This window comes from Chlorocebus sabaeus, chromosome X, assembly GCF_047675955.1.
Source record: "Chlorocebus sabaeus isolate Y175 chromosome X, mChlSab1.0.hap1, whole genome shotgun sequence".
NCBI classification, from domain to species: Eukaryota; Metazoa; Chordata; class Mammalia; order Primates; family Cercopithecidae; genus Chlorocebus; species Chlorocebus sabaeus.
The window spans coordinates 10,764,837-10,776,348 of record NC_132933.1 but is presented as its reverse complement, the minus strand read 5'-3'; the positions used below and the strand labels follow the sequence as shown (position 1 = coordinate 10,776,348).

The following is an 11,512-nucleotide window of genomic DNA, read 5'->3' as shown; positions in this document are numbered from 1 at the left end:
AGGAGGGAAATGGGATAATTTATTATTATTAATTAATAATTAAATGTAACTAGTAATTAATAACTAATAACTAAATGTAGCCACACTAGTTTGGAGGGATTTGCGGTGAGACATCTAAAATACTAGGGCATGGTGAGGGCTGGAAGACAAAAGAATGAATCACTTAATAGGAATGGCTGTCGGGAAGGGCTTGAAGGAACCATCCTCTCGCTTCCATGTGAGCTATGAACATTAAACATGGAGAAATGAGGAGTGGCGGCAGATCTGTTTGGGATGCATCATCTTCAGGGGATGCTGAAACAACAGCAGCATTTGGTTTCCTCTACACCCCTTTCCCCTCCCCCGCAAGCCCAGGGAGTGGACAGCAGTGGTGCTTTGTGATGTCAAAGCCACCCCAGGACTGCCATTGGCTGGGACGCTGCCTGTATGATCAAACAAAGCTCAAGGGCGTGGCTTTGCCTTGTCACCAGGAGGGTATATATAGGGAGGGCAAGAGCTCTGGGACATCTCCCTGGGAAGCTTCAATATAGCTGTGGAAGTCTGGACTCTACAAGAGCCTACTATAGACATTCTGCAACCAACCACAATCATGGAACAGCCAACTTCAAGCACCAATGGGGAGAAGAGAAAGAGAAAGAGCTCCTGTGAATCCAACAACAAAAAAAATGATGAGGTAAGATTGTTAGGTTTTGAAGGGAAGGTGAGGGTGAAAGAAAGACACACTGAGAGGGGGTGGCTCAAACAGCAACACAGGAATACTGCAGACCCCTGTGGAAGTGGGGGACCCGCTTAATGCCAGAGCCCACCGCTGCTTACAGGCTGGGGTGCTTGTAGGTATGGGTGGGAGGGGCCTGGGCAGTATGGCTTCCTGCCTGGCAGGATATTGATAAGATGGTTTTATGATCAGGCTGTTTGGCCCTTTTTCCAGTGGGATGTCATTGTGGTGTTTCTTGGAACTTTGCCCAGCAAGATATAACAGGAAAGTTTCTTTAGTTGGGCCTTTGTCCGCCTTGTGTTACAATGATTAGGTAAGATTTTTCTCCCAGCCTGAACCCCCATGGAATGTTTCACTTTGACCAAGGTCTGCAAAATAGCAGGGGGCTTACTAAATGGTGGTTTGGACTCACATTCTTGCCTTCTACTTTAGTATAAAAGGAAGAGGGGTGTTGTTGAGTATGTGGCTGCTTCCTGCTGAATAGGGGAGCTGTAATCAGGGTTTGAGTTTTGAAGCAGTGGGTGTTGTACTTCAGAGTTGTTTTCCTGGAGGCACTGGTACTAGACTTGGTAGAGGAGAAGGATGGTATCCATGTGTTGCTGGGTGGTTGCGTGGATGAGGGAGTTTAGCCTTCGGGTGATAAAGCGGGATATGAAGGTGAGTATACATGGGCCAATTGTAGTATCAGGAGGAGGAAGATTAACGGCCCTAAGAAAGGGGCCACCTGCTATCTCAGTGTTGAGTGCAGCAGAGATGTTTAGTTCTGCTAACACTAGAATGAGATGTAGAGCCTGCTTAGTGTGTGTGGAGGAAGATGAGACAGAAGCTACTAAAGGAACCTGGATGGTCTGCTTGTTAGGCAAAATGTTAATGTTTAGATTAGCAAAAAAGTTGTAGGTTATGGCGGTTAACAAAACTTGTAGGTTATGGTGGCAAGCCATGAGAAGGTGGGGGTTGAATTCTGCACAAACCCTTTGTTTTAACTTTTATATTTTTCCAAGTTGAATAGCTGCCAGCAAGGGTAGCCCCTCTGAGGGCCTCATAGGAAATGGTGGTGGGGGAGGAGGTGAAGGTTGTGTGGTTTTGGAGAGAGAGGGAGAAAAGGGTTTTTGTAACTATTAGCCACTGTGGTCCTGACAGGACAGAAGGATACAGGTTGCAGTTGAGGGAATTGTTTGTGGATTTTTTCCAGGGAGCGCCCTTGAGTTGGTTACATGGAGAGCAGTGCCGTCAGAGAGGGGAGGGGTTGGTAGGAGGTGTTTTATGAAATCTGACTGGTAACATCTTCAGTTAAGAGGCTCTGAGGCGAAGGAGGGTGACAGCCCTGTGTGTGACGGTGTGGGTGGATTTGATGGATTGCGGGGAAAAGGTGTTTAGCCGAGCAAGATTATAAACAGGTTGGGGAATGAATTGGTCAATTGGGTGAGATGAAGGTTTATTTTGGACCAGGTTTATGTGGCCAGGTTGACAGGAAGGGCTGTGAACTAATGGATTTGTGTGGACAAACAAGTTTAACAGTTGGAAGTAAAAGAGGAGTGTGACTGATTTAACAGGCAATGTGTGAGGCTGATGAAGGGGGCTCAACTGTTAGAGGTTTGGGGTGGGGACTTAGACTATTCCACAGACAAAGAGGACAAAGGAGAAAAAGGAGATTTGAGTAGGAGTGAAATTTTGGAAGGTGCCCTGCCGTCTTACCTCCTGGATTAGTGTGACAAATTGGCAGGACTATTCAGGGACATGGGGAAGGGAAACCAGGAAAGATCTGAAATAAAGTAGGAGGTAAAAGATTGGAAATTGGCGACGGCGAGTGTTATGGACTAGGGCATTTTGTATTGGCAACTTCTGGAATTCTTGTTAAGTACAGTGAAGTTGGTCCTGTGAGGGAAGGAGAATAATTTGGGGGTGATCAAATTTCTATATGTGGATCTGGTGCTCTTTTTAGTTTGGAATGGTGCATTCAGTGGGGAAAGGATGTTAGCTTTGCCCCAGTCAGAGTAGTTAGGATAACCTGGTGAGGACTCATCCACTTAGGTTGGAGAGGGGAGGAGGAGGAGGAGTCTGTGATTCAGCCCCAGTCCCCTGGTTGTAGGGACAGGGAGGAGTGTTTTGAGGTTGGACTTTTAGGCTGGGTCAGTAAGCATTTGCATACTGTCTCATTAGATGTTGGGTGAGGTGTAACGCCAGCCAAGTATTCCATACAGAAGGGGGAGAAAATACAGGGAGATTCTGGAGGATAAAAGGGGCATTTGTACATGAGTTTAAATGGGCTTAGGCTGAGGGGCTTTTGGGAAATGACTCATAAACGCATGAGGAACAGTGGGAGAAGTGAAGTCCAGGCCATTTTAACCTTTAGGGAGAGTTTGGTTAGTTATTGTCTTTTATATAATTTTTCCTGAAGATTGGGAGTGGTAAGGAATATGCAAAGGCCACTTAATGTTTAGAGCCTTTGCCACCTGTTGGTTAAACTGTGAAACAAATTGGCCCATTGTCTGACTGGATGCAAGAGGGGAGTTTAAACCGGTGGATAATATGGGTGGAGAGAATAGAAGCGATGGTGTGTGCCTTTTTGGTGGTGGTAAGAAAAGCTTTTATCCATCCAGAGAATGTATCTCCTATTGTCAGAAGGTAGAGGAATCATTTCATGGGGGGCATGTGAGTGATGTTGATTTGCTAGTCCTGCCTCAGGCTTTGTGGTTGGAAAGGAGGTGGTTTGATAGATTCCTGAGGGGAAGTTTGAGTGCAAAGGGAACATGCCTTAGTAATATGTTTGAGATGGGCAGCTATGGTGGAAGAATGTATATAAGTTTTTAAAAGCTGCAGCAGGGGCAGTAACCGGCATGGAAATGGTTGTGCACATATAAAAGTACAGAAGGTTTTTTCAACTTGGGCAAGACACTTTATCATTGAGGTAGAACCATTTTTTCCTGAATGACACCAGCCCTGGCAATTGGGATTTGTTCCTCCTGGGTATATACGGGGTGTATGCTGGGAAAAATGAGCAATAACGATGGGGTTGTAAGGGCTGCCTGCCAGGCTGCTGAATTCTCGGTTATGGCGTCTGTAGCCTTCCGGTGTCCCTTGCAATGGATAATGGTGGCCATCAGAGGTAGTTTATCCACCCCCAGCAGTTTATGTATAAGTTTGCCATTTCTTATGGGGGTTCCTTTTGTAGTTAGGAAACCCTGTTGCTGCCAGATTAAGGCATGAGAGTGTAGGACATGGTATGCATATTTGGAATTTGTGTAAATGTTGACCCTCTTTGCCTTTGCTAGGGTGAGGGCCCTGGCTAGTGCAACTAGCTTTGCCTGTTGAGAGGTAGCATGGGGTGGGAGAGCACTGGATTCTAGGAGTTTATTTTCAGCAATGATGGCATAGCCAGCTGCTGGACATGGGTCCCTAAAAGAGCTTCCATTAATTAACCAGGTATGTGTTCCCTGCAAAAGGGCACCTGAAATGTGTTCGAAGTGGGAGGAGAGGGAGTCTAAGAGGTCCAGACAGGAGAGAGAGAGCTTAGAGTCAGAAGTGCTTACAGGGAGGAGGATGGCTGAGTTGAGAGTTTTATATCTCTGGAAGGTGATCAGAGGGTTACCTATGAATAAGGCATGTACCTGCTGAAAGTGGAATGGTGGGAGGGATAGAAGAAATTGATGGTTTATGAGGTCCTGTAGGTAATGGAAAGATGCAATAGTAATGTGTTGGTAGAGAGGGAGTTTCCGTGCCTCTAAGGCCAGCGATGTGGTCACACCTGAGATTTTTAGTCTGAGTGACCAGCCTTGGATGACAGAGTCCAGTTGTTTTGAGAGATGTGCAGTGGCTCGTGGGGCGTCGCCGTATGTTTGGCAGAGTAGTCCAAGAGCAAGTCCTTGGTCGGAATATACATACAAAGTACAGGGCTTGGGATTGGGCAGTCCCAGTGCCAGGGCAATGAAAAGGGTATTTTTTAGTGTAGTTTAGTTTTGTTTTGTTTTTGTGGGAATTGATGGGGTAAGCTGGGTTTGGGGGTTTTAGGATAAGCCCATGAGAGGCTATGTAGAGCGCCTTGGCCAGCAAGTCAAAGTTGGGAATTCACAGCCATAAGTATCCCACAAGGCCCAAGAAGGAGGGGAGGTCCGTTTTTTTGTGTGGGGAAGGGGCATGTCCCAAATTAGCTCCTTTCATTGGGTTGGGATGGTTCGAGAATTAGGGGTTAGGACAAACCCATGTTTGTGCTACCTGAGATTTTGTGGGTTAGGCCCAATATCCTCAATTATGGAGGAAGTTTAAAACCTGAGTGGTGTGTTGAATGGACAGGTTAAGGAAGGGGCTACAGAGAAGGAGGTCACTGATGTATCGGAGGAGGGCACTAGGAAAAAGAGGAAGTTCAGCTAGGTCCTTGATGAGGGCCTGTCTGAATAGGTGGGGGTTATCCCGGAACCCCTGTGGGAGTATAATCCATGTTAGTTGGGTGGACATGTGAGTACTAGGATTTGACTATGTTAAAACAAAGAGACTTTGGTAAGCTGGGTTTAAGGGAATAGTGAAATAGGCATCTTTTAGCTCCAACACAGAGGAGTGTGTGGTAGATGTAGGAATATGGGAGAGTAGAGTATATGGGTTGCAGAACACCAGATGGATTGGTACCACTGCCTGGTTAACAACTTGGAGATCCTGGACAAAGGGGTAAGTCCTGTCTGTCTTTTGGAAAGCCAGAAAAGGGGTGTTGTGGTGAGAGGTGACAGGCTTGAGAATTTGAGCTTGTAAAATTTACAGATAATAGGTTTTAGGCCCCTAAGTAAGGCTGGATTAAGGATACGTTAAGACTGATGAAGGAAAATGGAGGGGTTTTGAAGAGTTATTTTAACTGGGATGTGATGTGTGGCTATTGTGGGTTTAGAAACATTCCAAACTTCAGAATTAACAGAAGGTAAGAGGGTAGATAATGAGGATGAGTGGGGGAAGAGGGAAGCATTAGGGAGTCAGAGTAAAATAAAAGGTATAGAATTGTAGGAGCCACATTGCATGGAGACCTGGGATTGACTTAATACGTCCCACCCCAAGATACATGTAGGGGATTGAGGAATAACCAGGAAACAGTGGGTGAAGGGGGGTGTTGAATAGGTTGTATAATAAAGGACCAGTCTGGAGGCTGGGCGCAGTGGCTCACGCCTGTAATCCCAGCACTTTGGGAGGCTGAGGTGGGCAGATCATGACGTCAGGAGATCGAGACCATTCTGGCTAACATGGTGAAATCCCATCTCTACTAAAAATACAAAAAAAAAAAAAAAAAAAATTAGCCAGGCATGGTGGCGGGCGCCTGTAGTCCCAGCTACTTGGGAGGCTGAGGCAGGAGAATGGTGTGAACCTGGGAGGCAGAGCTAGCAGTGAGCGGAGATCGCGCCACTGCACTCCAGCCTGGGCGACAGAGCGAAACTCTGCCTCAAAATAAATAAATAAATTAGTTAATTAATTAATTAAAGGACCAGTCTGTTTGTGCCTAGAGGTGATTCCATTGATTCTCATAATAGAGATCAAAGAACTGAAAAAGGGTCCAGAATATTCTGGTAAAACTGAGTAACTGGTTGTCCTATTGGGTATCCAATAGGAAAGACATGGGCTTACCAGAGACTGATAGCATTACCCTGGGTTCTGTGGTGGTGATGGCGGTGGGGGCGGTGGACTCCAGGCCCCATCAGACTTCAGGTACAGGTGTTGAAGCAGGATGAAGAGTTTCACTGAGCACAGTCTGACTTCCAGTGTTACTTGATACCACAGATGGGGCAAGGTTTCCAGAGTGTCCTGGGATTGGGTAGACTTTTTCCCAGTGTCCATGTTGGACGCACTTACAACAGGCTCCTGGAGTTGACCGTTGCCAAGTTGAGGAATTCTGTATGTCTTGGGAACCCTGTTGAGTGGTAGCGATCAGCATGTGGTATTTAGCCTGGTCCTTTTTTAGGTTTGGGGTTTTTAGTTCCTCCTCTCTATTCTTAAAGACCTTAAAGGCCACTTTGATTAAGTCTCTTTGGGAGGTTTGAGGGCCATCCTCCAGTTTTTAAAGTTTCTTTCAAATGTCTGGGGCTGACTGGGAGATAAAGTGTAAATGGAGGTCGCTTTTGCCCTTATTGTTATTAGGGCTTAAGGTAGTCTATTTAGTTGTGACCTTTGAAAGGTGGGAGAGGAAAGGAGAAGGGGCAGCTTTATTTATGCCAGCTAGAAGGCACGATATCATATGGCCTGGTTTCTGTCTGTCTACAGAAGTCGCCTGAAAATTCCACCTGGGGTCAGTTCTGGGGACAGCTAGGGTTCCTGTTGGGTTATGAGAAGCATCTTGTTGGTGGAGGGTGTTCTCATGGGCCTGGGTGCCAACAAAGATGTGTTCCCTGTCCTCCAAGCTGAGGGTAGAGGAGAAGATGACATATATGTCATGGCAGGTAAGGCCATAAGATTTAGAGAAGTAGAGAAATTCCTTGTAAAAGGAGGTAGGATCCATTGAAAAGGAGCCAAGTCTCTTTTCACTATGGGAGAAGTCAGCTAGAGAGAAGGGAACTTGAATTCAGATTATGCCTTCAGCCCTCGTGACCTCCTGCAAGGGAAGGACTTTGGAAGACCTTTGGACATGTGCCTGGTTTTCGGCAAAAGAGGGTTGGGTGTGAGACCTGGTTTGAGGTGGAGAAGGAAGGGGGATGGAGGGCTACAGTAAGGGGGTGGAGGAGCTGGATCCGAAGGAGAAGGTGGAGGGAATGGTGGTGGGCAGGAAGTGAAGAATGGGTGTGTTGGCCAGGTTGAAATTCAGAGGAGGAAGCCTTGTCTGTAGGAAGAGGCATTTTGGGGGGTTTCTCCTTGAGGAGGAAGATTTGAAAAGGTGAACAAGATTGGCAGAGAGAGAGAGTGAGGCATGAAAGAAGATAAGCAAAGCACTTAGAGTATTTACCATTGTGTTGGAGAAAGTTTTTTAGATTATGTTGAACTTGGAAGTTGAATGTTCTGTTTTATGGAAGAGGGGAGTGTACACTCTGGATGGGAGTGAATACCCCTAAGGAAAGTGAGTACCCTGGAAGGCAGTGAATACCCCAGCGGGGAACGAGTACTCCAGAGAGAAGTGAATACCCCAGAGGAAAGTGAGTACTCAGTTCCTCCTGGGAGAAGGGACCTGGAGAGTCGGGGCAGCCCCACAATTATTCATGCTCCCCAGAGGCCGGAGCGGCCAGAGTGGCAAGCATTCTGAGGCTGAGAAGGGAGGCTGCAGTCACCTGGTGACTGGGGAGAACTCTCACCCAGCACTTGATTATTTTTGGAGAACAGGCAGAAATAGAGAGGAATCCAGAAAGGAGGAAGAGGGAGACTCACCCACTAATTGAAGCCCAGTGTTGGATGTGATGTCCAGCAATGGGGGTGATCCTTGTTGCAGCTGCCCAGAAAGGGGAAGGAAGGGGAAAAAAAAGGTGGAGAGTTTGATCACTATCTGGAGGTTAGCCCAGGGCTCGAGAAGACTAGAGAATAACGGGAACCGGACTAGGAACAGGGAGATGACTCAGGATCTGGAAGCAGGCCCCAGTCTTGTTTGTGCTGCTTGCTGCTTTCCCAGTTGCAAAAGAAAACTTACCCATTAGAACCCAATCACCATTCCAGGTTTTGACACCAAAATGTTAGGTTTTGAAGAGAAGGTGGGGATGAAAGAAAGACACACAGAGAGGCACACAGAGAGGGGGCAGCTCAAACAACAGCACAGGAATATTGCAGACACCTGTGGAAGTGGGGGACCAGCTTCATGCCAGATCCCACCACTGCTTACAGCCTGGGGTCCTTACAGGTATGGGTGGGAGGGAGCTGGGCAGTATGGCTTGCTGCCCAGCAGGATATTAATAAGATGTTCTTATGATCAGGTGGTTTGGCCCTTTTTCCTGTGGAATATCATTGTGGTGTTCCTTAGAACTTTGCCAAGCAAGATATGATAGGGATGTTTCTTTAGTTGAGCCTTTGTCCGTCTTGTGGTCAGGTGGTTAAGCAGGATGTTTCTCCCGGCCTGAACCCCCATGGAGTGTTTCACTTTGACCAAGGTCTGCAAAATAGCAGGGAGCTTACAAAGTGATGCAGTTTGGACTAACAGGTGACCCTACCCATGCTCCTTTTCTTCTTCCCCATAGATCCCTACCCTATGACTCCACCTTGTTCTTCTCTGGCACAAACCCCTTCTTCAACCTTCATTTCTTCTCATAAAGCCCCCCTTGCTATCCAGTCTCTATCCTACTCACCCAAAATAATGTCTTTCTGGCCTCTCTCTGTTTTCTTAACAGATGCAGGAGACCCCAAACAGGGACTTAGCCCCTGAACCGAGTTTGAAAAAAATGAAAAGATCAGAATATCCAACAGTATTAGTGTTTTGCTACAGGAAGTTTAAGAAAATAAATTCAAATCAACTGGAGAATGACCAGTCCCGAGAGAACTCCATCAATCCAGTCCAAGAGGAGGAGGACGAAGGCCTAGACTCAGCTGAAGGATCTTCACAGGAGGATGAAGACCTAGATTCATCTGAAGAATTTTCAAAGCAGGATGAGGAACTAGAATTACTTGAAGGATCTTCAGAGGAGGATGAAGACCTAGACTTACCTGAAGGATCTTCAAAGCAGGATGAGGAACTAGACTTACTTGAAGGATCTTCAGAGGAGGATGAAGACCTAGACTTACCCGAAGGATCTTCACAGGAGGATGAAGACCTAGGTTTATCTGAAGGATCTGCACAAGAGGACGAAGACCTAGACTTATCTGAAAGATCTTCACATGAGGATGAAGACCTAGACTCAGCTGAAGGATATTCACAGGAGGATGAAGACCTAGACTTACCTGAAGGATTTTCACAAGAGTATGAAGACCTAGGCTTATATGAAGGATATTCACAGGAGGATGAAGACCTAGACCCATCTGAAGGATCTTCACAGGAGGATAAAGACCTAGACTCAGCTGAAGGATATTCAATGGAGGACGAAGACCCAGACTTATCTGAAGGATCTTCACAGGAGGGTGAGGAGAACTAGTCAAACATGGAGAAACCAAACTGGACAAATCCTCACCACCAATGGCGATGATTACAATAAAATCAAGTTTGAGAAGCTGATGACTGTGTATCTGTCTGTTTTCTGATGGTAGGGAGGAAGGGAAGGGAAGAAGTAGGCATTTGAGAAGGGAGGGATATGAGGTCCTGTAGGGTTGGTGGACAGACCCACAGGTTGACAGTTAGTTAGCCAGACATTGTACATAAGTCCTGGGGAATAACTGATTCCTAAAGAAAATTTTCTGCTTGAAATTTTATCTGACAGAAAGTGGAGATGTGTATATGTTCATGCAACTGTACCCGGCAGCACATTGTTCTGCTGAATGTATATATCAAAGGTATTCCCATCCCCTTTCCATTTTATATTTTCCAAGGTTAGAAATATATGCCTTATAAAGAGTAAATGTTCTTTAAAATACAAAGCACAATACAAAAGAAGATAGTAGATGTAGAAGTAAATAAACAGCAGGAAAGCATTGCTTATAATGAAGGGATTGAAAAGCCAATTCTAAAACAAAATTTTCAATGCATCTTAAATATTTATGTTACTGTTTCAATGACCTCAACAGTCTTTAATCAAGATAAGTAAGCTTTAGAAATGTGTTGATACCTGCAAAGTGTGAATATTCAAAATTGCCATGACTTGGGAAAAAGGAAAGTAAAACACTCTAAGTTTGAGGAGCTTTTTTCCATGGAACGAGAACAGCAAGGTGGTGAGAAGGGGTTAGGTGTGATGTGGTGAGATCATTTTTAGGAGAGTGTGTCTATTATCAGCTTTATAATACTTCCATTTTGCATTATAATTTCCTGAAATTCATCATTCAACACTGAACTCAGCGCTGCCTCTTACAGGAAAAAGGAAAACCAGTCCAAACTCAGCTGACTCCCACCTGGGAAGGGGACATTTAAACCACCTCTAGCCAGAGGGAAATTACCCATCCCAGTAATCAGCGGGGCTGTGGAGGGGTGCACATGACCTACCGAGATACCAGCTGGGGCAGCCAAGGGAGTGCTGGCATCACCCATGCCCTAGCCCCAGAGCGCACAGCTAGCAGCTCCATAAAAGAGTCCTTCCTTCCGCTTGAGGAGAGGAGATGGAATAGTGAGGATCATTTTTGTTGTTGTTGTTTTCTTGCATCTTGAATACCAGCTCAACCACAGCAGCACAGGGCACTGGTCAGGGTTATAAAGCCTCTGCTCCAGGCACTAGCTCCTAAACAACATTTCTAGACACACCCTGGGCCAGAAAGAAACCTGCTGCCTTGAAAGAAATGACCAAGCCCTGGCAGCATTCATCACCGGCCAACTGAATAGCCCTTGGTTCTTGAATAAACAGCAGCGATACCCAGGTACCACATCAAGGACCTTGGGTGAACCTCTGAGACATACTGGTTTCAGGTACCAGCATGGTAAGAGGGCAATAGAGTAACAAGTGGGCTATTGGGGTCCCGAGTTCCAGGACTTGACCGTTTGACAGCAATTCTGGACCTGCCCCTGACCAGACAGGTACCCACTGCCCTGAAGGGTGAGTCCCAGGCCTGGCAGCATTCTCAAGAACCACCAGCTGACTCAAGAACCCTGGGGACTTATGGGAGCATCAGTGGTAGTGTTGCAGTACTCTCCATGGCCTGTAGTAGGGGTGGCTACAGGGTGAGGCTGCCCTGCCTTTGGAAAAGAGAGGAAAGTGTGGGAAGAACTGCTTCTTGTGGTTTGAGTGACAGCTCAGCTGCAATACAATAGTACACCAGGTCTTTAACTCTAATCTCTGACTC

The 11,512-nt window shown here is 46.2% G+C and overlaps 1 protein-coding gene across 4 annotated transcripts; it reads left to right on the top strand.

Annotated features, from left to right (window-relative positions):
- The first annotated feature begins 556 nt into the window (after positions 1 to 556).
- LOC140710731 (sperm protein associated with the nucleus on the X chromosome N1-like) lies at positions 557 to 9,723 on the top strand. 4 transcript variants are annotated; one of them, XM_073013144.1, is made up of 4 exons: positions 557 to 673; positions 8,986 to 9,180; positions 9,319 to 9,470; positions 9,666 to 9,723. In XM_073013144.1, exons 1-4 carry the CDS (start codon positions 590 to 592, stop codon positions 9,721 to 9,723), a joined length of 489 nt encoding a protein of 162 aa, XP_072869245.1. In that variant the 5' UTR covers positions 557 to 589. The 4 variants fall into 4 exon arrangements, with proteins under 4 accessions (XP_072869245.1, XP_072869244.1, XP_072869246.1 ...); XM_073013143.1 differs by having other exon boundaries at positions 8,986 to 9,238; positions 9,356 to 9,470; XM_073013145.1 differs by lacking the exon at positions 9,319 to 9,470 and having other exon boundaries at positions 8,986 to 9,169; positions 9,560 to 9,723.
- Positions 9,724 to 11,512: the final 1,789 nt, after the last annotated feature.